Source organism: Stegastes partitus, unplaced genomic scaffold (assembly GCF_000690725.1).
Source record: "Stegastes partitus isolate 25-593 unplaced genomic scaffold, Stegastes_partitus-1.0.2 Scaffold576, whole genome shotgun sequence".
Lineage (NCBI taxonomy): Eukaryota > Metazoa > Chordata > Actinopteri > Pomacentridae > Stegastes > Stegastes partitus.
In genome coordinates, this window is record NW_007578307.1 from 371,092 (window position 1) to 398,924 (window position 27,833).

Here is a 27,833-nt window from a genome sequence, read left to right on the forward strand (position 1 = left end):
CTTAAATATATCTTGTTCTGTCCAAACTCTAAAGACATTTCTTGTTAAGTTAACAATTACCTCATTTGAGAAGCTGGACAGATCAAATGTTTTGCATTTCTGCTTGAAAAATGACTTATGTATGAATGATCACAATAGCTGCTAGTTAAATATCTGTTGTTGAGAGAAAACAAAAGTAAATTGTAATGAGGATTTTTTTCTATATTCCCCTGAGGCTGCCATTAGAAAGTTCAATGCTGTCTTACCTCTGACTCCTGGTCAACTACTCCCAGTCTGACCACCGTCATGGCCGTGACTCTGGAAAATTCCTGGTCAGTCAGTCGGTGTATTTTCAAAGGATTTCAATACAATGAGCTGTCTGGCTTCACAAGAATAGAATTTAGTTTAGCTTTGTTACGACTAACAGCCACTTTGGAGCGTTTGCTGGATATCTCTGCCCTATACAAGGCTTTATTATGGCTGACTCACTGTGACCGAAACACCCTAAAACTAGAAAAGTCCTCCTGTGCTGGTGCGTCTGTGTGAGCACTGACGGGTCTGTTGTGTCTTCATATGACCAAACAGAACAGCTGATTTGACCAGAAAGCTGTCTGATCAGTTCAAATCACTTATGTACTGCATAGCTAAACAGTATTAGTCCCCAAATCTGTGAGAGATAGATGTAGTTTTCTATAAAAACATGATTTTCATTGAACTAATGAAGCCACACAGGAGCTCAAATAAAATGATGAATTGTGGGATCAAACTTTATCCGTCATAAACAGCCAGTAAACCACTAAAGACTCCTGCTGCACTGCCTCTGTGCATCACCATTACATCAGCAATATTGTCATTTAAACTGTTTCCTAATTTATTACTTGGTTCATGTCTCTTTTCATAGTACTTTTTTATTCATACTTTTCTTCTACATATTTTATTTTGAATTTCTCAGATCTATATTTCTATATTTATTCCTGTCTTGTTATTGTTGTGTACCAGTCTCAGTCACCACACCACAGTCCTTGTGTGTGAGAGCTCACTTGGCAATAAAAAAGCTGAAATTAACCAAATTTTAAATCTCAAAAAACAGTAGCTGCCAGCTTCCCTACTTGACCACCACAGACATTTTTAGTACCAAAACGTCGGCTATGATCTGAAACCAGACCCACATTAGCTCAGATATTATTTCTACACATTCTTAAACACGTAGGCCAATTGTACATAAATATTTTTATTATTATTTACAATAAATACACATTAATTTACAGAAGCACAAATGGTCGTGTATGATAAAAACAGTGCTGGAATATTCACACTGATGAAACTGATGAGAGGAATAAACGTTAACATTAACAGCTGGATGCTGTTGTTGACTTTGTGTTTCAGCACATTTTAAAATATCCAGACAAACCAGAGCCCACATCACAAATCCCAGTCGTGTCACTGACAGTGCACAGCGACAAATATCAAAGAGCTTATTTTTTTGTGTGTGTTTTTTTCCTTCAGGCTAAGTGTTCTCTTTTGTTTTTCTCACATGTGCACAGTGTTTCTGAGCAATGTGTGTAGAGGTGGTTATCGCTGTCAATGGCAGCCGCACTCGTCCACAACCATCTCCTCGTGGTGTCGCAGGATCATTTCTCCGTTCTCGTAGTACAGCATGCTCAGCGAGCTCATTTTGGTCGGGGCGCAGCAGGGCGATGCCAGTCTGTCGGGTTGGTAGTGTTTCAGTAGACTCTGGAGGAAAAAACAGAGGATTTATAATATAAAAGATAATTCCACTTTAAAAACACCAGATAGATTCAGTTGACATCTGTGGAAGCAGCTGATATTTAAATAAGAATCGATTCATCTATAAAGTGTTAGATACGAGGTTGTTTTATTTGTTCAGCTATTAAATACGACAGTTAAACATGTGAAATCCTTAAGTTTTGAGATGCTGGATCCATTTATTATGAGCCTTGTTTGGTTTGAAAGATGACTTGATTGTCAAACAAGTTGTTAACTGAATGATCCTGCAGCTCTACTGTTGGTTTTTTTCCCCCCCCCACAATATTGTTGACTTGTTTGTTTTGTTTCCTCATATATTCTCGAGCATTATGCTGCATTTAGGTCATTTTAGATTTACTGTAAATGTGAGTTCTGAACAGGGAAACTGGTCCACCTCAGTCTATCAGAGATACATACAAATACTGTGGCTGTAGGTCAGTGTCTAGACTTTTAATTAAGTGTACTGAATCTAAAATATCGTAAATGTATAGATAGATAGATAGATAGATAGATAGATAGATAGATAGATAGATAGATAGATAGATAGATAAGCTTCAGTTCCACTCACTTGCATGTAAGCGTGGTTCGTTGGATTCATGTCTTCTCCCAGAGGACCGGGGCAGGAACCCTCACAGCGGTAGGCGTTGTATCTTTTGGGAAAGACGATCCAGTAGCCCCAGCCTATCTGACTAAAGTCAACATACAGATCGACTCTACGACACAGAGGCCTTTCCATCCCTATTTCGGTCACCTGAAGGCCTCTCACTGTGTGTTCCCTCTGACCCCGTCTTCTCCTGCGCCCCCTCAGCCGGCGGTCCTTTCTGATTTCGGCGGGAGACAAGAACTTGGATTGCTCGGCTGTATGGAGCAAGCTGGCTTTGGCCTTCGGGTTCTTGTCCGACGCCGTTTGCGAGAAGACGAGCAGCAGGGCGCGGTCGTTCACGTCGTGCCCCGGCCTCGGGCTCACCACGTGAAGCGGCTGATCCAGGCCTCTCTTCTTCAGCATCGCTTTCCTTTTCCTCGACACTCTCCTGTGCCGCATTCTCGTCGTGGGCTTTTGACTGAGCCAGTTCAGGAGAGGACCAGTCATGTTGAACACATTCCAGCTCTGCGACGACCTGACCAGCGACGAGTCGTCCAGTTCCCCCACCAGCTGCAGCTCCTGGCCACGCTGGTGGTACACCTCCACCGTGACGTTGGCGGCGCTCGGCCTCCCAGGAGGCCTGATCCTCAGCTCTGCTGCCTGGATCTGCTGGTCAGCCAGCAGGGCATGGAGGTCAAAGGTCACCACCCAGTGCTGGTGTCTGTAGGCCAAAGCTGGAGAGATAAAACCAGAAGGATTAGCATAAATGAAGTGAGCATTGCACATCACGCCACGGGCTTATTACACCAGAATCAGGCTCAACATCTGAACCATGACACTAAAACACACAAACAAAAAGATGCAACATGTAGAAAGTGCTAAATGCTAAATGTACGCTCATGTATGAGCAGCAGATGTGAAGCTAAACCATCATAATGTTTATATCTATAAAAATGCATTAATATGCTAGTGGGAGGTAGAGGTACAGCTTAACATACAACATAAATCCTGAGAAGATATCATGACATAGTGACAGTTTAGCCATGTTTCTAACACTAAATGCAAATCAGTGGACTGCTGTTGTGATTTGGTGGATGTACAGATGTGAACCAAAGCGTACATACACTTATAAAGACCACATGTATCACGACAGTCTCAAATAACTCTTAACTTTCTGTAATGGAATCACCGAATCATGCATTTTCATTCTTTCAAAAATGTATTACTAAAATCAGACAGAATCTGCTGGGTCAAAAATACACATGCTAGTTATCTGATTAACAGCCTCTTGGCCATTTTCACCTCAACAAGACACTTTCTGTAGCCATCAAAGCTCCTGGATGAATGTTTAACCACTGATCCTGACAGAAAATTTAAGTTAAGATTAATAGGAATAACTGGAAACTCAAGGCTGCCGTGATATTCATGGTCTGTACAAGCTGATGTAAAGTTCTAACAGTTGTATAAGAACCAAACAGAGAACATTTGAGTTGGATCCACAGCAAAACACAAATCAGATGCCGTCAGCTGAGTCATGAAGCTTTCAGTGAGCATACATGAGATGAGGAGACTAATGCGTGTCATATGTAATTCCCTTTGATAATTAATCACCTCCAGGGCTTCATGATTAATCAGCAAATCAAAGCTGCTCAGATGTAATCCAGTCATTGTTCAAGCGGCCCTGCACCCACATCTGTGATCGGTGGAGGTCTTTGTGATTCAATGAACAGGTGTGGTTCAAATTAATCCAAAGGATTAAAGCATCTTAAACATTTAACTTGTGCCTTGTTGAGCGCATCGGCCTGCTGACTCCTGATCAAAAGTGCAAACCAGCTCTGGCCATTAATCCACTCAAAGTCAAACGCGGAGGCCGAAGCAGCCGCTTAACACATCTCTGCCCGTCCTGGCTTCTGCATATCCTCAGTCAAACAAATAGGTAGGAACTCTGACACCTAGCAGCCTTGTGAAATTGGATTCAGCAGCAGGGAAGAGCTGCTGCTTGTGCCACCATTAAATCCTGACCTCTAATCTAATCAGGCCAAGTGTGAAGAAAGAACTGAGGGCAGTTGTTGATTTGAGCTGCCAGGGGATTTGTATAGGGGGGATGTCTGGCGAGGTGTCTAATCAACATCACCTATTTAAGAAAAGAGAGGTTTGCTTTGAGAATTAGACAGAAAACCGGCCTTTTCACACGCTGATCCGCGCATGGTTATTCAGCCTGTGCGCCTGGATGTGGATTGAAGCCCTCTGAGGTCGTCTGGCCTTAAGAGGCCAAAAAAAAAAAAAAGCCCTTAACATCTAAAACATCTAAAGAGTGGAGGACAGGTCTGACTCCATCTCCTCTCTCTTGACGTCCCTGCTCATTGAACAAACCCCACCGGTCTGGAGGAGCCACATCTCACCTTTAGCCATGATGCTCTTCACGGTGTCCGCCTGCCGCGCTGCGTCCTCATCCATCGCATCCGCCGGTCCGGAGGAGTTCGACCTGAAGTTCCTGTAGAGGTGCATCATGTAGCTGGGCAGGTGATACCCGGGGGGTCGATCCGTGGTGGAGAAGCGGGGCAGCGGCCTCACGGAGCCTCCGTCCTGGGGCTGGTGGGTCTCCTGGGGCTGGTGGATCTCCTGGGGCTGGTGGGTCTCCTGGGGCTGGTGGGTCTCCTGGGCCAGCAGCAGCGCCAGCAGAGATGCGTGCAGCGCGATGCGCAGAGCTCCCAATGTGCGCATGTTTCAGGCCGGTTAATGACAAACTCTGGTGCTAGGGGAGGGAGATTAGAGACGTCTTATATACCGTCGCCCACCCCCTTTCATGTTTAACAAGTAGCTGAGAACATTAAAGGAAATTGACATGCGTCCTCAAGACTTGTTACCTGACAGCTCATCATCCATTCAGCTGCTAATGAGGCGCCTGTGTTTACCAGGAGTTTGTTTGCACCCGGGATTTTTTTTCTTTTTCTTTTTTCGGGCCTCTGCAGCTCTGCAGACTCCCCATGCCTGGACTAATTGTTTCTGCTACTCGGCTTACACTAATTGTTAGGCTTTCCCATAGTCTGATGTCTATTAAACGCCATCTGAAATGGGACTACAGAGAGAAAGACTTATTAGACACTAATGAAAGAATACCAACATGAAGTCATGTAAAGATACCAGAAAGAAAAAAAACAACAAACATCTGGCAGCAAAAAACTACTTTAAAAACAGTTTAGGAATAGTTGCTGTATGTACCTTACAGCTGTTAGCAGGAGATCTTAAATTAATCATTATTGTAAAGACAAAAGACTTAGATAGTTAACAGATTATCACCTGATTAATAAAGGAAAAAATATTATAAATATAATACAATAAAGTCTGCAGTTCAACATGCTGACATAGGACCATAAACTAGCTGTAGTACAAAATAAATATCAATTGAAAAATGTGAATTCTTTACGGTTTCAGCCTGTTTTTTATTGTTAACATGAAAATAAATACTTTTCTTCTGAGTGATTTTACTGACTATATCTGTAATTTTACTAAAAAAGAATAATGTGTAAAAACCACAGTAAATTTATGACCACAGGCTGATTTATCTTTTGCTGAAGTTACCATAAAATACTTGTTAAAGTTAATTGTAAAACAGGAATTAAATATAGACATTTACAGTTTGGGCTTAAAAAAAAGTTAATATGTAAATTAATAATTTTTAAAAAGGGTTTTTATTTGTTGTTATCTGGAATTTAAACAAAACAGGGAGAATTTGTAAATTAGCAGCAAGTTTCTCAAAAAAAGTACCGATAAAAAAAAAGTGATTTACATTATAATCAACATTTATACAATTTAAACAACATTTCATAATGACCTTAGCCTAGTTTATCTTTTGGTAAAATTACCTTAAAATCAATTGTACAACAGAAAATAATTAGTGAAATTATTTACAGTTTTGACTTTTTTTTTTGTTAACATGTAAATGAATAAATTAAGAAAATAAATTAACTCTTATGTTGATTTGTTTGACTAGTTATCCTCTGTAATCCAGCAAAACAGAGACAAAAAAGACAAAACAGTAATTTGCTTAATAAAGTCCAGTTATCCCCCATTACACTTCAGAAAACAGAATATCCAGCTTTATAGTGATGGTGAATATATCTAGTTTATTCTTATTATGCAGCAGATTACATTTCGTGACGAGTGTATGAAGATAAAAGATGAAAACAGAGACAAGATATGGAAACGCAAAAACAAGATAAAGTGAAGGTTGACCTCAGCATCAGCCCCAGTGGAGTGAAACAGGAAACAGGGACCTTATCTCTGTTTTATATTTAACTTACACAAATCTCTCTGTTCACATGGAGCTGCTGCTTTATTTATCTGAATATAAATATAAATGTAACATCCCTAAATACACTTTGAATTATCATATTTACATGATGCCTTATATAAAACCTCTCAGAATATGATTATTTTTTATTCCAGCTGCCTCCTGAGCAGCAGTCCAGGCTGCTCTGCACCAGGTTTGGATATTTTGGTTCATCCGTGGATGACCGCACACTGCGCATGCGCCCTCCGTCTTTTTATTCACGGAGCGGAATCCTTTTCCTCGTAAATTTCCCGAGAAAGGACCAAAAAAAAAAAGAAAAAAAAAAGAGAAAAAAAAATCGATGGATGCTTTCACCCTCATCGATGTGAAGACAAAGCGCAGCGCCTCGTCCTCCGACCCGAGCCCCGCCGACATGCTCTCCGCTCGGCCGCAAGCTTTTCCACCCACCGTGTGCTGAAATGGTGAGTAGCTCCCAAAGTTTACGGCGCTCCATGCACGAAGCACGGCAGCCTTAAAGTTGAGATTCGGGCCGGTGGTTTTGGATGCAGCAGAACCTGAGCAGCTTTAACAGCCAGTCGTTTGGGTCGGACCGGACTTGAGGGATATTTTCATGATGTGTGCTGGCTGGTGGCTCATACATGTGCTTGGCACCCCCCACCTCCATGCCTGCCCTGCTTTCTGCACCGAATCTTGTGATTTGGCCACTTTCAGGCTTTGACGAATCCAACATGTGGATGTTTGAGCTCCATCTGGGCTTCACTGCTCGGCTACCTTCACTTTCTTTGTGCACGTCCACATTGAGGGTGATGAGCAGCTTCACTGCAGGATGCTACCAACACTTGACCAGCCTGTGAAATGTTTGATCCCCTCAGAGTGCTGTGTGCATGCACATGATGTCTTCCTCTGCAAACACTGAATGTATGTTGATAATAGGAGTGGCAGAAAACAGGACAGACACAAATACTTCCACACAGACACCAGTAAGATCAGAAATGTGATTTACTGTGGATGCAGGATTGATGTTTGACTCCATTGTTCCCAAAAGTGGAACAAAAATCCAGTTGCATGCTTGAGTATACTGTTACAGCCAACATATAGAGTAGAAAAGGGTGTTTGTAGCCTTGTGAGTGCAGTGCAAATTAATTTTCACCTTGTTTTTTTGCATTTGGGATCATTTAAAGCAAACCTAATAATACGTGTGCATGTGGAAACAGACAGAAAACAGGCAAAATAAATATTTCCACACAAAAAACAACAAGAACAGACATTTCATTTACTGGTGCAAATGTATTTTTATTAATCCATGGTGGACATATGCAAGGAAAACCATAAAAAAAACCCAGAAAGAACAAAAATGTGGTTGACCACGTTGAAAAGCGAAGTCATGTTTGACCTTATTGCCCCCAATAGTTAAAGAAAATGAAGTTGCGTGCTTGAATATACTGTTACAGGCCATATATAAAGCAGAAAAAGGTGTCTTTAGTCTTGTGAATGCAATGCAAATACATTTTTCGCCTTGTTTTTTGCATTTGGGATCATTTAAAGCAGACATAATAATAAGTGTGCATGTGGAAGCAGTCAAAACAGGAAGAAAGAAATACTTCTAAAAGTAATTTACTGGTGCATGTGTGTCCTTATTAATCCCTAGTGGACGTATACAAGGATCAGAAAACAGTACGCATTTAAAGGAAATACAAATTTGGATGCAAGCTTTGAAAATCATGTTTGACCTTATTGCTCCCAGAAGTTAAAAAAATGAAGCTGCATGTTTTAATTTGCTGTTACAGCCAACGTTTAAAGTAGAACACGTTATTTTTTAGTCTTGTGAATGCACTGCAAATCCATTTTTTGCTATGTTTTCTCCATTTGGGATCATTTGAAGCGAACCTCTGAAGGATTTGCTGGCAGTCTGAGATGCCCACATGGATGATCAGCGGCGAGGAAATGTGACACGACGCGTTCATTCCTGCCTTTAGGTGTAATGCAACGTATGAAATGTCTCAAGCGAAGTAAGACAAAGCACATGATGCCCTTTGATGTATTGTAGTCGTGGCTTTTGTTGGAGTTTTTCTTTCTGCCCCGTCCAGCTGGGCGTATCGGTTTACCTCCCGCTTTGGGACGAGTCGGGGGAAGACAGAAACTGACCCCCGACAGCTCAAATCAAACCATTAATCAAGAGCGAGAGCGCGAAACTCCTCGATGAGTGAACGCCTCGATCGGACGTGATTGAGCTGTTGATCCTGTCTTGATGAGAGACGTGGGACGGATACGCCTCGTGCTTTTCAAAAGTTGTCGTCGTAGCTTTAGCTTTATTGTGAATTAATCATAAGAGGTTGAGATGTCGGGTCGATTAGATTTGGGCTTCCTTCAGGAATGTGCCGCCCCCTACACCCTAGAGAGGGATTGTGTTTCTCATTACATGTTGTATTCGTGGCGCCAAGTGACTGAAGAACACCTGAATAGTCGACATAACGGACGGGACGCCTGTCTTCCAGGGAGTGCAGTGGATGATTTTTACCACCAGGTGTCATATCTGAACGCTGGACTGGACGGTTACATATCCCCAAAATCTGTCCCTTTGGGTATTTGTGATTAATCATCATCGCTGCTTCCCGGCAGCAGCTGATGTATTTTTAACTTGACAAATATTGATCGAGGGGAAAAGTTGAATTTGGCACCGACGTCTCCGTCCTCTGACAAAAACAGAGAAGACGATGAGAAATTGAACATCTTGTGTCGCGCCGCTCCTGGGAGCTGAACTCCAGGTGAAGTGTTTTCCATCAGGTCTTCTCCTTTCCTGTTGCTGTTAAAACGGGTTTTTAGCAAATTGACCCGCGGTGGTGTCGGACAGACGCCAGGCCTGAGACGGGACTCGGACACGACAGGTGATGTTAACCGTGCGCTCTTTTTCCACTGTGGACGTTCAGCTGAGAGGATGTTTTTCCTCATCTGTCAGTGAACATCCTCTTTTTCCAGATTCTGCTGTTTTATTGCCATATAATCAAAAAAGAAAAGGAAGGAAGTGAAGTGTTTGAACTCGCACCTACACGGGTCGTCTTTCTGGCACTTTATTTTTCATTAAAGTCAATATTTTTTCTAAACCTCTTGATATGTTTAAGTTTAAACAAACTCTAACCGGGGGAAACGGTCGTATTTATGACTTCTGACTGATTGATTCATTCATGCTCTGTGGGCTGAGCGGGTCACGGGAGGGGTTTGTTTCACTTCTACGGTGTTGCAAGAACTTCAGAGTCTTGGCCTGCGCTGCTCCAGGAAGGAAGGAACAGGTGTGGCAGCAGCAGATTTTACATCCATATCTCGAAAACTACTCGCTGCTTTTGCAAATCGGCTCGGTGTGGACATTATCTTGGTGACAGATTGCACATACTTCTGTAAGAAAATATTGTTGCAGGCAGCGGCTCAGGAGATAAGCTTCATGTTGTCGGCTGCTCTGTCAGTTGGACTCTTAGCTGTAAATATACCATCAGGTATGTTGCATTTATTCTGTTTTTTTGGTAGGTATTTAATCACTCGATGCTGCTGGCTTTGTTCTTGCCGTCTTCAGGCGATGAGATGCACTTGAAGAACTGGTTTGACCTCGGGGTTAACAAGAGCTGCAGCTGAACCTCGGGCTTAAGTCGGAGTGTTTGCCCAGCTGTAAGCCTGTTTACCTTGAGCATGGCATGTGTTAACCGCTAATGAATGGACTAATTAGAGCATCGTAGTGAATTAGGCTTACGTGATGTCATCTGCCGGCGCGTCGTCAGCCTCCTGGCGGGCCGACGTGCGAGGCGAGGGTCGGCTGCTGCAGGCTGTGATTGAAGTGAAGGTTTAATTTGACGGTGCACTTGTTAAAAGGTCTGCCATGTGTGGAGGGTAGCGCGTTCGCCAGGAGGCTCCTGTAGCGATTGGATAGCGAGCTTGATGATGAGTAAGCCTCTGTGGGTCCGCCTCCACATCCTCTTTACACACACACACATGCATGCACACACACACACACACCCTGAGCAGCCGTGCACCTCTTGCACAGGGGATGCAGACCAAAAAGTGAGAACAAAAAAAGCCAACGGGGGAGCGTGTCTTCACTCGTTTGCAGCTCAGACGAGGAGCTGTGCCCCCTCCTCCTCCGTCCCTCTGCGTTCTCCTGCTGAGTGGCTGTCTGGGATCTGTCCTCGCTGAAGGACGCGCTCATTGACTCGCTTTATAAGGACACGTTAATGATGCGAGACTGCCGCCTGCCGTAGTTCGATCAGCAGGCAGAGACAGATCAGACGGAGCGATGCCAGCGAGGGACGACTGACTGAGACCGGTTTGCTCGCCGGAGAGCTCTTGGTTATTTGTCAGCCGCTGTTTTCTGTCTGGTGATTATTGCGCTCGCCTGAGACTCGTGCACCTCTCGGATGGTGGACTGAACAGCTGAATGTCAGGTACAGTTGTGACTTTACATTCTCCTGCTGCAGGCTTGCGGCTGACAAACATGTCATCTCTGAAGGGTGCAAGAGGAAATGTTGTCTGAGTATCACTTCAGATGCATGTTGTGATTTTTACCTCAGACTCACCCTGCAGCCCTTTCAAACTGTCTCTTAAATCTCTTAAAATGTCACAGAATATTAAAAACTACTTTCCCATTACCAGGGAGGTGTTCCCTTTCTGAACACGTTCTCCACTCATGTTTGATTTTCACGCACTTGCACAGATTACATTCTTGCTGGCCAGTGATGCCTCGGCTCTCCTCTCAAGTGTTTATCAAGCTCGCATTCCTCCAGCAGAGGACCAGCGCCTGTTTGACAGGGTTCTGGCGGCCCACACCAACTTAGAAAACGCTGCTGCTCAAGTCAGGATGTAGTTTGCGCTGACACAGGTTCACCGCTTTGGTCTGAGCGAATAGGAACATGTTGACGAAGCCGTGCAAAATCTGTCGGCGTAAGAGTGCAGATTTTCGGAGGGTGTGACAAAACAGAAAGTGCTGTCAGTTGGCGTGGCGGCGCTGACAGAATATTGCGGTCGGACGCTGGGGGTTTGCAAAAAAGCCGCATTACTGCAACCTTGAAATCATAGGGGGATCAAATTGCCAGCTTGAAATGAAATAAATTACAGACGTGGCTTTAAAAATAGACCTGCGCAGCGTTTTTAGCAGCTCAGCGTGGAGCTGTGACGAAAGCGAGGCGGCTCGTGCACTCAGAATGTCAATGTGGACCACTCGCCTTGAAGTGCAAAAGCTGTTTCACATAGAAGCTGCATCCTCCGACGGCGCGCTGCGCTGCTTCCTCTCGCCGCAGTCTATTTCTGAGCAGGATTGCTGGGACATTTATTCTGGACAAAAGCATACATCAGAGCCGCGTACGCTGACACAAATTCACAATGAGGTTTTTGGAACAGTCGAAGGAAAACAAAAAAGATTTTCTGCAGAGGAAGCACTGAGCTCATTTCCGCGCACAACTGATGTTTAGCTCAGGAACTAGCAATGTCCTGTGGAATCGCGCCTGCATGTAACCCTTAACCTCACTGGTGAAATATGTGTACAGCTGCAGGGAGGAAGTTTCGGAGAGTAAGCGTTTCCTGTGAAGGTGTGCTTATGCTTCCTCTGCTCGGGGGGTGTGACCGGCCTGTGCTCAGTGATTTGTGCTGGTCCGGTACCCTGTGATGAGCGACAGGCTGCTGCTCCGTTGATATAAATTATATGAGCTGCTCTGATTAAATTAGGTTTTTGAAAAGTGCTGGAGGGTTTCTTGCACGTTGTTGTTGTTGAGAGATCTCCAGAGAAATGCGTTGACAGGTGCAGTGTTAGAAATGAGAATCTGACTCCATCTTGCAGCGTCGGGTTCTGTTGTTGTCGTCTAACGTGACATAAACGTGACACTAAACGTCATCCCAAGCGATCTGTAAGATGTAATAATGCAATAAACATCTGAACTAATTGCAGCTTATCAAACTGACCATATAACTAATAAGCTCTTTTATTTATGATTTCCTTAAACACTGTCTGATGATAATCTAACCAGTAATCTATGAACAGAAAATCAAAAAACTGTACCGGACGGCTGCTATGCAACAAATGATTTAACTGCTGCGTATAAACTGGGACTCTGTTTGACAGCTCACCTGTCTGAGGTGAAGTAAAGGACACAACTGACTAGAAACCGATCTGGATGGATCCTGTCTATGTGTTGGAGGTGATTTATAATTAGAAATAACGAATGTGCACAACTTTTGTTTTTATGGATGCTTCAGTCTCTAATAGATGCGACACTGAGGAGGAAACGTGAATGAGAAAGAGCGTTTATGATATTAGGACACAGACGAGATGTTTTTGGATCAGTTTTGGTGCTGAAATGTAGAAAAACTCCTTTAATCATTTCATCTCCAGTGTGACTGGTTGCAGTTCAGATTTGCTCTGTGTTGAAAGAAATGCGGAAATGTTGTTGGTCTGACCCAGTGAGGTGCAGCTTTTACAGAAAGCTGCTGATTAAGACACGAAGCGGCGCGTTAGGAATGAACGGAAAAGAGTCTGAAAGTCATTCTGCACAGCCAGGAGGCTTCTTAGACTGAACATCGTCAGACTGAACAAGAGGCCTCCGTGGAGACCAGAAACACCTCCGACCTCCTCGAATCAGAAGAGCAATATTGCTAAATAAACTGAACTGTGAGTGTTTTGTGTTTTCTCGCTGCCACGCTTGCGGTTCCCTTCTCAACCCTCGATGTGGGAAGTGGCGTTGAAAGATCTACAGAGTGATACCCGTCTCTCTTGAACCCCTGCATCTCTTGTGAATGAAGAGTGCTCTGCATCCTTCCTCGGGGCCACCAACAGATGCATCCTGCAGCTGCAAGCTCCTTCCTGTCTGCGCTCAGGCCCTTTTGTCTGAAGACGTTGCTACAGCAAAGTTGGGACGCCGGCTGAATTTAAATGGGGCAGGGCTGAATGGAGCGATGCTGGCAGGCTGGCAGGAGGCTCCAGTTTCCGTGCTCTTATTCTCACTGTGCCATCGGTGAATTTAAATATCGCTGCCGTCGGCTCACTCTGACCAGCTGTTCACAGGCCGGCTTTCAGGGTCACGCAATGAAAAGGTGAATCTGTTTATTTTGCTCTTACATTTTTTCTGTGCGCTGTCAGAGGGAATCTTGTCGTTTTCTTGGCCTCGGCAGCGGCGCGGCGCTGCTCCGGCTGACGTGTGGGATAAACAGCCTCTCTGATGAGTTGCCTTGATTGGCTCTCCAGGAGGATGTTTATGACTGAGGGCTATTTCTACTCAGGCCTCCGCCCCGACTGCCCGCCCGCCCGCCCGCTGCACCAGGTCTGCCTCTGCTGAAATCAGTGTTGCTGAGGAGCTGCTGTGGTGTGCAGCAGGAACTTCCGTGTGAGAGCGTGTCGTGCACCATGGTGTCGCAGCAGAGGTGACAGGCTGGAAGGTAAGGCGGAGGAGGGTTTCCGATGTGCCACTTTCAGTCAGGCAGCCACAGCACGGGGCCCTGCAGCCTTTATAGCGCTGCTTTCCTTTGGAGGCCCGCGTATATCTGAAGAGTCAGGAAGTGTCGGACAGCCTCATTTAACACTCAGATGTTTTACAAATAACCTCAGCGCCACTGGGGATGCGATAGGGGATGAGGAGAATCTGTTGTCAGTGTTTTACTGCTTTCCACTGAGCCACATAGGAACATGCATATTATCATGCATGGCTGTGGTGGTGGGTAAAGGAAACCTACTGATTAAATGTCCTTAAAGTGACAGAGAGCTAAAAAAGGCTTTGCTATGTAAATTCCCTTTACTGTGCGGAATGCAGAAGACCAGACAGTCGTAAATAGAAAGTCAAGGAGACGTTTTTACATCTGCCGTGTCTGGCGGTGCACGTCGTCTCACAACCGTTTGTTTTCCTTGTTTTTGATTCACGTCCCAAACTCACACTCGCAGGTTTGATTGAGAAAGTGCAGAAACTTGTATTATTGGTAGATTTTCTGGAAGTTTAGTTCCAATTTGGATGTAAACTCGACTCCGAGCAACAGCAAAATGATTATATCAAATGCAAACCTTTTGATATTTTGAAAACCGTGTCAGTCTGTCAGTCTGGTAATGGAGTTATCATGTCCGCCTTTGTGCCGCTCACTGGAAAGCTCAGGAGTCAACTGTGTGTCGTCTTTGTGCAGAGCCTGTCCCTGTGAAAGGGAGCTGAACTTTAGCCATCTGGCTGCCAGATGTAGTGCTACTTCCCCCGGTCCCCTCCGTGGAGACTCCAGCCTCCTGCTTGAATCTGCTTCCCAACATCAGACAGGAGATAGGACGGAGACGAGGAGGACGCTGCCTGAAAGCTTTCTGCTGAATGCCAAGCAGCCGGGCACTTTGAGGTTCCCGCGAGGGGTGTTTCCCACCGACTGGGGGGTGGCGGGTGACGGGATTCAAAAGAGAGAGAGAGGAGATTTTCTTTTCTTTTTTTTGGTTGTGATGCCAAGTTCTCACACTCCTTCTGGACCATGGCGGAACACAAGCAGCAGAGGAAGGGATCTGGGAGCACAGATCGACCCTCGTTTCATACGTAAGACGTCCGATTTGTGCGGATTGTTACTCCATGGAGCGCTTTTGTTGTTTTTCTTGTGGCGGCTGTAAAATTATGGCAACAGAGATGCTTTTGGTATGTGGTAGGACTCAAATAGACTCGGGCAGCTGGAGCAGAGTTTTCTTTAAAAGTTAGCTTCCTTTTATGGAACTTTTTGGAAGAGATTCTGCCTCTCTTCACTCCTCAGTGTTTCTACGGTGCAGTTATTCGACATATTTCCTCAGATTGTACACTCATTCGAGCCTCAGAAGCCTTTCAGCCCGGCTGTGTTTCAGCCGTGCCAGCAGACGAAACAGCAAATCAATGCCTCGTCTTTGCTTCATTGTGCTTGTGAGAAGAGAATCTCGCTGCTGAATCAAAAGGTCTCTGAGTACAAGGTTGACCTGCCCACACACCTCCAGACGCAACAAAGAGGAGAGTGGCGGTGACTCACCCGGCACTTCTCCCTCCGCTCAGCCTCTCTGCACAATGAGAGTTCACTCCTTTCAAAGCTGGAGATCACACGGAGGTGCTTTGAGCTCAGGCGGCAGGAGACGACGCTGCCATGTGCCCGAGCCGTGTGACATCAAGCTGGGTTGATTCGGACCTCTTGGTTAGCGTGTTCGCATGTGTTTGGGCGTTTTTGTGCGTCTTAACGTCTGTGTGCTGCTGTGGGTTCCCGACCGGCTACATGTTAGAAGTGATGTTTAGGAGCGACGTGGCTCCCGACTGCTCGTTTTGTTTATCTGCAGAGCTCCCCGGACAGCTCGCTGTTTATTCAGAGGGGAGGAGATTCACTTGAAACCTGCGACCGACTCTCACGAGGGTCTGAGCTGTGTGATTATAAAATCAACCACCACACTAATGAAATCATTCAGATACGACTGTAATTAAAGTAAAGCTAAAGAGGGTCATGTCATGAGTCACTGACGCTCTTATAAGATTCACAGAACTGCCACTGCTGATGCTTTTTAAAATAATTGATTAATATTTATATATGTTTTTTATTGCATCACCTCATCTCGCTCTTGATGGGGATTTTTTAAAAATATAATAAAAGGGAAATAACGGAGGGAGAAGTTCAACAGTAATTCAAGTGTAGAGATAAAAGCATTTGTACGTCCACGCAGTTTATTTTCACACCGCGGTGTGAAAGTTAGGAAGCCACAAAATTAAGTAGAAAAATAATAGTTTGACATAGTTGTCCTTATTCGCCTTTTTGCAGACGGTTAGACTTTATTCAGAGGGACGTTCAGGTGTTACAGCAGCATGAATGTTCATGTTTTTAAATGGTTTGTTGTTTTTAAATGTTGTAAAACACTTTGCGTTGTTGTTGTTGTTGTTGCACATGAAAAGTGCTTTATAAATAAAATTTGATTGATTTGATTAAAGGGGGTAAACGAAAGCAAAAAGACAACACAGAACATTAGGGTATAACATGAAAAAGTAAAATAAGATAAAAACAGAAAATATAGTAGAAAAGTCAACACAATTTAGGAGAGAGATACAGAAATGTGCAAATGACGTAAGTAGGTGCAGATAAGTTCCATGAAAATGTCAGTGCAGACTAAAAATGAAGCAGCAACCAGCAGGCCTGGTTCTGATGAAAACCCAGCACAACAGTTTAATCCTTAGTCCAGTAACGATGTTTTCCATCCCAGGGCCGGTCCGAACAGCAACTTCTGGGCTCCGGATATTCACTCTGGGTATTCAGATCTCAAAACTGACATCCGGATACCACCACAACGACCGAATGTTCAGATGTTTGGGTCCAGCCCCATGCCTAGCTGTGCTAACTGGCTTCTGGTGGTAGCTTCATATGTAGAAGAAGAGATTGTTATCAATCTTCTCATTTGATTCAACATAGCGTATCCTCTTGGCACCGTGGATGCCTGAATGAAACGTTCCCTGCAAATCATCTGGTTTAGATTTCTAACTAAAAGCCAAACAGGTCGACTTTATGGTGGCGATGTGTGAGAAGTCAGGAGATGATCAGGGTTAAAATGCAACAACCTCACCATCCTTATAACCAAACTACTAGCATCTAACGGGAAAAAAGTCTGCAGATAACTCTAATAGTGACTTCATATCCTGTCTCACTGTGACTGACAGATTTTTTTTTTCTCTATCACTTCATTTCTGAAGTGTGAGACACCGACTGAAAAGCTTTTCACACCTTCACCGTGTTTCAACCCCCAAATACATGCTGCCTTCCTGTTTCTGAGTCCGCTGCCATGTCATTCACAGCAGCTTGTGGAGCATGGGTACAACTGCCAGCGCCGCACCACAGCCTGTTTCTGTAGCGTCACCGCTTGAGAGTGTCCATGGCAACGGGATGGCCGACAGCAGGCAGTCTCTCAGCATGAGCCCCTTCCAGACGGTCAACATCCACAACAACAAGGCCAAGTCCATTATCACCAACAAGGTCGCACCTGTCGTCATCACGTAAGTCCCTCCCCGAATCTGCGTTCTCGCAATTGGGTGTTAATCCTTTTTGATCAATGCGGTGACATCCCTCCACCCTCCAGCCCGAGTGTTTGCCTCCGTTATCACCTCTTTTGTCGACCCGGGCCGAGCAAACAGCGGCCGATAATCGAATTGACCTCTCTTCTTCTGCCGTGTTTTGTGTCGCAGGTATAATTGCAGGCAGGAATTCCAGATTCACGATGACATCCTCAAGACCAACTACAAAGTGGGCCGGATATCAGACGCGATGCCCGAGCACTACCTGGTGCAGGTGAGGACAGTTTGCAGCCTCTGGCGGAGAGCTGTGGATTCGTCTCGCCCTCCTCTATGCGTGTTCTTTTCACATTCACATGTCCAGACTGCAGGAACATTGTCATGCGCTGCTTTATGATCAGAGGCGGCCGTTGAAGCAGGAATGTTGTCACCCTGCTATCGAGGCTTTGATCTGCTCTGTCACCTCTGCTGCGGCGGCTCAGACACGCCGTCGGCGTTAAGCCACAGTTTCTGTTTACACGTGTGGCTCAGGAGTTTCCCCCCAAGAACACATCCACGAAAAAAATCCTTTAGAAGTGTCTTGTCCACGTTTAGACCACACTGAGGTGGTTTCTTCACCAAAAAGCCTCGTTAACCCTCTTAAGCCAGACGGTTTTTAGACGTTTTCTCTCCAGTGTTTATGGAAGCAGCACAACCGCGACTAGAAGGAGAGACGACTCAGAAACGTCTTCTGTGTTGGATGATGCAGTTATAATGCCACGAATCATTAGCAGCACACAGCCTGCAGTTCAACCCAGCTCGGCTAAAACAGCTAAATCTCTGATGGCTTCCCAGCTAGAGGGAAAACAATATGTTTTATGGAAAATTTTAAAACGAGACATGATTTCAATGTGTATCATGATTTTAAGCTGGGATGTGGTTTAGATTCCTGATTCAACAACAGATAAACGTTTCTGGCTTTGATCAAATGTGTGATTTTGTGGATTCTTCGGTGCCGTTTAAACCCGCTGCTGCTGGATTCTGAGGTTCTGACGGTTAACGTGTCGTGTTATTTGACGTGTTACGAGGTCAGCTTCACGTCAACACCGCAGATACATCCGAATGATCACACAATACGGGTTTTTAGAGAAAGCTGTTTAATCTGAATTCTTTCAAAGGTAGATTGGTGGAAAACGAAGACAACTTTCAGAATCCGTGCCGTTATCTCTCCAGAGTCCAGAAACCGGGTCTCTGTTGTGTCGCTGCAGCTTTCTGTGCAACATGTGACCTCCAGTTGAACCGTAATGGATCCTGTTGTGGATGCTTCATAGTTATAAGTAATTAATGACGTTATTGTCCACGTGTGTGAATGCTCGTAGCTTTCTTGGAGACGCTCGTATGGATCCTGTTTGATGTTTGATGCTGCAGCTCTTTGATCAACTCAGAGGAACAACAATGACTGGTTGTGTAGTCTAGACCTGTGCTGTCCTGAGTGATACCTGAATGTTATTTGGTCCGGCCAGGTGACACGTTGCGTCTTGTCTGTTGAAGCGGCGCTCCTTCAGACGTGGAGCCGACACGTTCAGACGCCATCGGATTAGCATAAAGGAAATGTTACCTGAAGGGGAAATCATTAAGTCTGATCGGTCACAAAGAAGCCACTGGCTGCTTTAACATGATGCATAATTCATCTGTGTTAGTGTTTGTGTAGTCGGGATAACATCAAAGAGTGACAGAAAGAGTAGGAATGACCGGAAAGCCCTGATCCGGTTTCTATGTGACTGTGGTTTCTTTGTGATTCCTTCGTGCCGCACGTGAGCGTTTCCAAGTTGCTGAAGATGTTTTCCTGGGTTGCTTGTGTTGCGTCGTGTTGAGCTCTCAGGGTCACGGCAGGAGACAAGCTCTGCTGAAGATGGAGGCGGCGGAGCAGAACTTTAATCTGTTGAGACAACACAGCAACCAGACTGGATCCGCTGTGGTGTTTGCAAACAAAAGAAAGAGGAAGAAGAAGAGATTTAGCTTTTTCTGAACTGAGAACTTTAATAAAAGAGTATAAAAGCCGTTGAAGCTCCCATGAGGATGCAATGTAAATTGATTTAAGGTTTATTTAACTGTTTGCTGTGTGTGGGTGAAGCTCCAGATAAATTATCAGCTGCATGTCTCTCCAGGGGGAGTACTTCATGGTCCAGGACGTGTACAGCAAGGCGGACGTCCTGAACACCACAGGCAGCTACGGGGCGCCCAACTTCCGCCAAGTGAAGGGATCCTACCCGCTGTATGGGATGGGTCAGCCCAGCCTCAACGGCTTCAAGCAGGTTCTCCAGAGGCTCCAGGCACAAGGACAAGAGGTCAGTGCTGCTCGGTAGATCTTTGAATTTTCAACTCGCCGCTCTCAGGCCGGCAGGATCGGCCGATAGCTTCTCTGGTAGATCTCCACTCTCCGCCTGCCTGGCCTCTTTTTCACTCCGTGTTGTCAGTAAATATTTGAGGAGTCAAGTGTTTAGTGGAGGCTGTGGCTCGATTGTAGAAGTGAGCAAACAGAAAGTTGCGGTGCTGTGTGCCAGTGGAAAATGAAGCTCGCTCTCTGGTCTCGCAGCAGCAGCAGCGAGCAACTGACTGTAATTGAAATGAAATTGACAAAATTATACATCAGGCCTCTCCAAAGCCTTTGCTCATGTGCTGCATGTCGTATGATGACAGATTGTTTCCAGTTATTAATGGAGGCGCTGCGGTCGGTCCGAGGCAGCAGCCGCTCTCTTTAATACTCTCTTATTTGATGCCCTTTTTGCTTCTGCGATCAGGAGATCATATTCTTCTGCGTGAGAGAGGAGCCGGTGGTTTTTCTGCACAAGGACGACGACTTTGTGCCGTACACTCCCAGGAAGAAGGAGAACCTGCACGAGAACCTTCACGGCCTGGAGAAGGAGGAGATGGTTGAATACCTGGAGCTCACCATCAGGAAGGAGGTGACAGACTGCAGCGTCTACATGTGACAGTTTATTTGGTGCGGTGTAGATTCCAGCTAGCAGTGTTAAAACCCTCCATCTTCCCACAGCTCCACGACTTCGCCAAGCTCAACGAGAACGTCTTCTACGTCTACAACGACATCGAGTACTTCAAAGACGAGCCACAGAAGATATCCATCACGTGCGAGGAGGACATCCACGTGACTGAAGAGGTCTACAAGAGGCCGATGTTCACCATGCCGGCCTACAGGTTGTTTACGTTGCTCCTTCACTGCTCCTCAGCTCACACTTGAGTTTCGACTGCCTGCTGCAGAACATGCAGGGAAGGTTATAAATAGTGGAGCTTGTTTGTGCAAAGGTTGGTTGCCCTGCTTTTTTAGCAAGAAAGGAGAGGGTGGGCGTAAGAAAGTACAGATTGCAGCATCCTGTTTGAAATCAGATCAGCGTCGTCTGCTTTACCGAGACGTACCGAGCTGCTCACGGCATTTCCAGGGCAAGACAATGTATGAGTCCCAGAGGAGGTGCAGAAGCTTTTTGTTTTTCTCAATCTGTGCATTTTGCAGTCAAATAAAAAACAGCAGGATGTTTTATTAGAGACACTTTAAACCCTCTGAACCAGACGGTGGGTTTTAGATGCACGTCGTCTTAAAAGAAGCACCAAATTTACACCATTTATCAGAAAACAGGAAGAATTTTCAGATTTCCATGTGTAGTAAGATTAACTAGTTCTACATTTAAAATCATATTATTTCAGCTAAACTACTTTATTCTACGTGCAGAATTTGCTTTAACAAGACTCTCTACCAACAACAAAATCTCTGCTTAGCACAATTAGTGGCGCATATTCATCCATCCATCATCTACACACCGCTTAACCCTCACCAGGGGGGCAGGAGCCTATCCAAGCTGACTCAGGGTGAAGGCAGGTTCACCTGGACAGGTCGAGTGATGCATGTGCAACAGCCAAACAATACAAATTCTAGTATTTTTGTTTTTCTTAGCAGAACTGGGATGAACTGCAGGCAGTGTTTACACAGAGCAGATCAGTACGACGGAGTATTAGAGCCAAATTAAGGACAATTAATTGGAAAGTTGTTCAAAAGAGGGCCGCGGTGAAACTGATGCTGAAGTACAGCTTCACGAAATGTTCCATCATTTGAACAACTCTCCTCTTCTAAAACAACTTAAATATTACGACTTTATTCTCGAAGTCTGTGGGAAAATATTGTTCTTAATTCGGCCCTAATGCTCCGTCGTACCGATCTGCTCTGTGTAAACACTGCCTGCAGTTCATCCCAGTTCTGCTAAGAAAAAGAAAAAAAAGTATTATTTGGCTGTTGCAGATGCGTCAGTCAACCTGTCCAGGTGTAAAAAATACAAGAAGTAAAATATCTATAATATGTCGAGCCCAGATGTCTTTTCTAGCTTCGGTGTAGGAACATATTGTTCATGTGGATTCCAGGTTTTAGTCAATTTTGTAAAAACATATAATCAAAAACATTTAACACAAGTTGGTTTTTTTTTGATATATGATATTATAACTGTGTCATACTGCACAAAAGTCATTTTTAAGTTCACTCTCCTCGGTGCAGGACTTTATTTTGCAGTAGAGGAACACAAAACGCCCACCAGCTGCTCAGACTCGGGGTTAGATTGCATGTGGTTGCTTCTGATTTTGATCTCTCCCATCATCCCTTGTGGATGATCAGAGGAGGTTTCTACCTGACGAGCTAAACACGACGTCAGCTGGTGCGTCTTAAGCTCACATGTTTGTGTACGTGTGACCGACATCAGGGCAGTATTGACACAACACAGGAGCAGGTTCAAGCCTGGATAACACTCTGTTGTATCGGCAGGTACTACAGACTACCGCTGCCGATGGAGGGAGCGCCGCTGGAGGAGGACTTTGACGCATTCGTTAACATACTCAGGGTAAGCTCCTCTCGTAAAAGTGACAGTCACAGAGCGAGTCCACCAATCAGATACCCCCTTTTTTGGTCGTGCTCTTCTGGTTGGGATCTTGTTTGGATGTGCCATTAAAGTTATTAATGACTGGAATATTAGAGAGCATCTGGACTTTGTCACCGCGGCAGCGAGAAGGTCGCATTTTAATCCACGGTCCTGTCTGTGCAATCAGTCACTAATAAGTGTGATGGTAAAAAAAACCTCAGTTTGTTCTGACTGTGTGTCTCTGGTCATCCGCTCGGTCTGGTTTCCGCTCTGCCCTTCACTCACACAGGATGTTCTTTTCGTCTTGTTTTGCCCTTTTTTGGACTGACTCGCAGCAGCCGGTCCAGTTCCCTGTGGTTGGAAAGTGGCTCCCTTTTTTTTTAAACAGTGTTTGGATCTGAATTTTACTGCCTTTCTTTTCAGTCTGACTTTTTTTAAAAATCTGACTCAGTCGCTACCGTGGATGTCTCCAAACTTCTACACATGATGATAAAACTCTGATGTGAAAGCTGTAGATTCAGAACTGGGCTTTGAAGTGGCTGCATTTTACTTTTCTGAGTTTAGTTTTTCAATCAAAAGCCAAATTATCCTGGATAATAAATCTGTGCTCATCCAGGAACATTTATTTAATTTTATTTTTTTTTTACTACTGTTAAGATAACATCAGGTCATTCTCACCCTCGGTTAGTTGACACCGTTTCTCTTTTGTCTGCCGTCCCTCCTCCTCTCTCCTGTTGTTTTCCAGGAGAGCCCCAGCTTGTCTCTGGGTCACGGTCCGTCCCAGCAGCTGCCCGCTCTGCTCTTCAGCTGCCAGGTGGGCGTCGGCCGCACCAACCTCGCCATGATCCTGGGCACGCTGGTGATGAACCGCCTCAGGGGCGACACGCAGCCGCCGCCTCTGTACGAGTTCACATGCATTTGGGAAACGGAGAAGACATTTCATTTATTTTGCATGTTTGATGATGCAGATCTGAAGCTTTTTGTTTGTTTGTTTGTTTACATTTGTGTAGAGTTGAGGCGGCAGCAGCTTCAGAACCCAAACCACTGTTCAAGGTCATCCAGTCTCTGATCAGCAAGCTGCCCAACGGACAGCAGGTCATGGAAGAGGTAAAGCCCGTCATGGATGCCCTCTCAGCAGCTGACCTGGGTTCTAAACTACAACGGTTCCTTTGTCTCTCGTAGTTTTAATCGGTTTCCAAGCTTGTCTCCTGTCTTCTCCGTGTAAACCCAGCCTGTGTTACTGCTGAACAGTCCCTGAATTGTTGTCATGTGACCGTTGGTGGCAGCAGAGTCGCTGGCGGCTTTATGGGAGCAGCGAGGAGCGCCGAATTTTTAGTTTTTCAAAGAATCCAGTTAAATCAAATACTGTGTTTTTGGCTAAATTTTAAAGTACGACATTTAGAATAAAGATTGATGTTACAGATGATAGTTTAAGGACCAGTGGAAAGTAAAAAATCTGACTATTATTTCTATTTGTTACAGTTCTGGCTCTAATAAATGGTACCATGTTGCTGATTTATGTTTTTTTTTTTTAAGTGCCTTTCAAACTCTCAAACCGGGTTTTGAGGGTCAGAAGTTTAGTATATGTCTGAAGGGGATATATTTTTAAATTAAAAGTCAAGTCAGTCTTTTACATCTCATGTGAGTTGTGTGTTTGTGCTGCAGGTTGACCAGGCAATAACCCTGTGCTCAGAAATGCACAACATAAAAGAAGCAATATACGAGAACAAGAGCAAGCTGGAAGGGATCGGAGAAGATTATCAAATTCAGGTTCGTGAAGATGCTTTTTTTGGGGGATTTCTTTTCCAAGGCAGCACCTTGTGCCGTAGATCTGATTTCCAGCAGCTTCTTCTGCTCAGTTGATATTCAGCTAAATAAAGCAGGAGCGAGACCGCAATCAGCGGATAATGCTGATGACGCATAACGTGTCCTTATTAACGAGGGCCCTCCAGCTGATTGAGGACTTAAGTAACATGATGGAAATCAGTGGAGATTTAAATTTGGTCGAGGTGCTTCACGACAGAACTGAGAAGGACCTTACACAAGCTGCTGCTGCTGGGATCAGACATTAAAGCTTTCGTTTGTCTTCTAGGGAAGCAGTACCAAAGACTACTTTCTCAACAGAACCATGCAGAGTTTGGAGCGCTACTTCTTCTTGATCGTGTTTAACGCGTACCTTCACGAGCAGGTGAACATCCTTCTCCAGTCTGAATGTCTTTACTGATGTCACTGCAGCAGGATCTTGGGGTGTAACTCTGTTTTTGTGTTTCGTAGTACCCCCTTGCCTTTGTGTCCAACTTCAGCCAGTGGATGTGCTGCCACGCTTGGCTGTACCGGCTACTGGCCCGCATGGATCTGTCGGAGCTGTCCGCTCCGGCCGAGCTGGTCACCAGAGGAGCACGGGTCCTGGTGAGGAACTCAGAAAATCAGCTTTTATTATTTGTTTCCTCTCATGATGGTGTCCTCATCAGTGTCATGCAGGATGCAAACATACAGTCGTCCTCACATGTATTCACACTCTCCATTAAAGAAAAGGCAAAACTCACTCAAATAAGTAGAAACTGGAAAAAGTAATAATAAATAAAAATTTGCTAAATTATAATTTAGTGAAATAAGACATTGCTTTTGAATTGTGGTTGAAAAGAATCATTTAAAAAAACAAATCATCCCAGACAAATTAACAAAATATTAGTTTACGTGTCCCATCATGCTTGTTTTTTTTTTTGTTTTTTTTTTGCATTTCTGTTGAATCACAATTCAAAAACAATGTCATGATGTTCCTTAAATTTTTATTTATTATTACTTTTGTCAACTTATTTCAGTGACGGCTGTTTTCTCCTTCTTTACTGGGCGGGTATGAACACATGTGAGGACGACTGTAGTCCTTCATAGTCTGAGTGTTTCCTGTAAATGCTGCTGCTGATGTTTCTGTGCTGATAAATGTTGGGATAATTGTGTTGAATCTCTCATCATCTTCACACACAGTCATGTAAATGATGTAAATGGCAAATGACTGCATTCAAGCAGCGCTTCAATCCAGAGCTTCTTACACTTTGCCTCCTATTAACCCACACACTCAAGCTGCCCTGCAAGGTGCTGGCATGACCACCCACCTCTAGAGACCCGTCATCTGCATCTGTAATCACCGGCATCTTAAAATAAACCACGTCGTCCATGTTACCTAATGTATAAGTGTGTGTGTGTGTGTGTGTGTGCAGGTTGCTGATGAGTACTTGGCTCCTGACGTGCTCAGCACAGTGAAGGAGATGAAGGCGGTCAACTTCAGACGAGTGCCCAAGATGCCTGTTTATGGAGTGGCTCAGCCGACGTTAGAGGTGCAGCAGCTTTCATTCATCCCTCATTTATACAGATCATCACCTGCATCCATCACAGAGTCTTGAGGGAATATAAAAAAAGAAGAGAAAGAGCAGAACCTCACATCTTTCATTTAGTAGTCTTTATAATAATCATTTCTGCAACACTGTCTTTGTATTTTCACATTCAAATGACAACTTTGTATTCAGTATTTATACGCAGCCCTGCAATCAGGAATATTCATGAGTACAAACAGACTCGGAGGAATGACTCATGGTTATTTTGTGAAGATTCACACGCCCACCTCCGGATGCTCGAGCTGGACTTCCAGCTCCCTGCTCTAATGGTCACTTTGCTGTGTGCAGGCCACCGGGGCGGTTTTGGCCCATCTGACGGACGAGAAGAGGAAGCACAGCCACGTGTTGTGGGTCAACCTGCAGGAGGAGCTGGTGCTGGAGGGCAACGGGCAGATTTTCAACCCGAGGGAGCCGTCGTGTCTCGACCAGCACATCTCGATCCCGTCGTCTGACCCGCTGCTGCTAGAGGTAGAAGGAAAACGATGCTGTCTGATGTTTTTTTTTTTGTGTTCTGCTACAGTCAGAAAGTGCCTGAAAGAATCTGGGCCGAGCTTCAAACAACTGAAAGTGCTCCCATGTCTCCTCCTGGTCTGCAGAAACTGGAGACATCCCTGAAGGAGGAGATTCTGCAAGCTCAGAAGTGGCTGGAGGTGATCCTGGAGCAGGAGAAACAGATGAAGATGTTCAAAAGCTGCATGACAGTCCAAGAAATCTTCAACCAGCACAAGAGCTCCTACCAGGGCCTGGTCTTCAAACGCATCCCGCTGCCGGACTGCAGCGCGCCCCGGGAGGAGGTAACAACGTGAACATGAGCACATAGCTGCAGACGTGAGGGCTTCTGGTCCCTCTGGTAGCAGTTTGTACTGAGGAGAGCTGATGATGAGCAAGCCTTTTGCTCCCTCTAGTGGTGAAGAATGGTGCTGCGCTTATAACATTGGAATAATAAGAAAGTGTTATTTTACACTTTATTCATGATTGCTTACACAGTGTGTTTTCCCCCCATTATCATTTATTATTTTTGCTCTTTGCAAGTTGATTTACAAAAAGTTTCAGGATTGATTTTATATTTATTTCACCAAATATCCTTAATTCCTATAAAAGTCTACTGATATCAGCACAAAGTTTGCATAAAGTAGAAGTCTACACTGATGATTCAGGATTTTTTCCTGGATTTCTGTGTAAAGATATTGTGGTTTTGTTTGTTTGCATCTGTGCATGAACTCTGTGTGTGCATTCCAGGATTTTGATAAGCTGTTGGAGGCCATGAAGAGCGCCTTGGCGGAGGATTCTCACTCAGCCTTTGTTTTCAACTGCTCCAACGGCAAAGGCAGGACCACGACCGCCATGGTCGTCTCTGTTCTGACGCTCTGGCACTTCAACGTACGAGACATCTTGCGCATTCATTTAGAGCCACAGTGTGAAATATCATCTTAACTAAAACATCACCTCCTTCTGCAGGGTTTCCCAGAGTTTGCTGACGATGAGATTGTGAGCGTCCCTGATGCCAAGTATACGAAAGGAGAATTTGAGGTATGTCCACTTTACAAACCAGCGCCTTCAACTGCTTGTAAACTACTTATGATAACATCGTGCTGTTTATAGTTTAACGTTTTACATGAACTCAGGATCAAGTGCTGTTTTTTTCCTCCTGTCATACTTTTACTCACTGACGTTTTTCAAAGTCCTGCATCTCTGTGCAAACAGCACTGTGCTGTATGAGACAGCATACAGCTATAACTCATAAAAAAGAAGAAAAGGAATTGTTTGTTTTTATTTTTAAAATTACAAAGAACTGAAATCAAGATGGCCTGCAGGTGTCTCGGTGGTTAGCACCGTTAGCGCCTCACAGCTAGAAGGTCACCGGTTGGCATCCCGGTGAGGACACCCGGGATCTTCCTGCGTGGAGTCTCCATGTTCTCCCCGTGCAGCGTGGGTTCT

At 44.8% G+C, this 27,833-nt stretch overlaps 2 protein-coding genes across 6 annotated transcripts in view; one reads left to right on the forward strand and one right to left on the reverse strand.

Moving 5' to 3' along the window:
* Window positions 1-1,560: 1,560 nt before the first annotated feature.
* ndr2 (nodal-related 2) lies at window positions 1,561-5,053 on the reverse strand. The gene is made up of 3 exons (XM_008288842.1): window positions 4,732-5,053; window positions 2,315-3,063; window positions 1,561-1,713 (listed from the first exon to the last, which is right to left on the reverse strand). The coding sequence occupies exons 1-3, from the start codon at window positions 5,051-5,053 to the stop codon at window positions 1,561-1,563; spliced, it is 1,224 nt and encodes a 407-aa protein (XP_008287064.1).
* A 1,860-nt stretch (window positions 5,054-6,913) lies between these two features.
* The window catches only part of pald1a (phosphatase domain containing paladin 1a), a 60,681-nt gene continuing 39,761 nt past the window's right edge, over window positions 6,914-27,833 (forward strand). Inside the window, exons 1-17 of one of the 5 annotated variants that reach the window (XM_008288840.1) lie at window positions 6,914-7,084; window positions 17,396-17,593; window positions 17,783-17,885; window positions 19,756-19,935; window positions 20,389-20,553; window positions 20,643-20,803; window positions 22,410-22,485; window positions 23,249-23,403; window positions 23,514-23,610; window positions 24,169-24,273; window positions 24,596-24,691; window positions 24,778-24,912; window positions 25,722-25,838; window positions 26,184-26,363; window positions 26,492-26,689; window positions 27,135-27,275; window positions 27,354-27,425. In XM_008288840.1, coding sequence (XP_008287062.1) covers window positions 17,409-17,593; window positions 17,783-17,885; window positions 19,756-19,935; window positions 20,389-20,553; window positions 20,643-20,803; window positions 22,410-22,485; window positions 23,249-23,403; window positions 23,514-23,610; window positions 24,169-24,273; window positions 24,596-24,691; window positions 24,778-24,912; window positions 25,722-25,838; window positions 26,184-26,363; window positions 26,492-26,689; window positions 27,135-27,275; window positions 27,354-27,425 — 2,166 coding nt within the window. In that variant the 5' untranslated portion in view covers window positions 6,914-7,084; window positions 17,396-17,408. Of the gene's footprint in view, window positions 7,085-10,685; window positions 11,051-13,966; window positions 14,031-15,049; window positions 15,149-17,395; window positions 17,594-17,782; window positions 17,886-19,755; window positions 19,936-20,388; window positions 20,554-20,642; window positions 20,804-22,409; window positions 22,486-23,248; window positions 23,404-23,513; window positions 23,611-24,168; window positions 24,274-24,595; window positions 24,692-24,777; window positions 24,913-25,721; window positions 25,839-26,183; window positions 26,364-26,491; window positions 26,690-27,134; window positions 27,276-27,353; window positions 27,426-27,833 lie in introns of those variants that run through there. The other 4 variants (XM_008288838.1, XM_008288839.1, XM_008288836.1 and 1 more) reach the window with 4 other exon arrangements.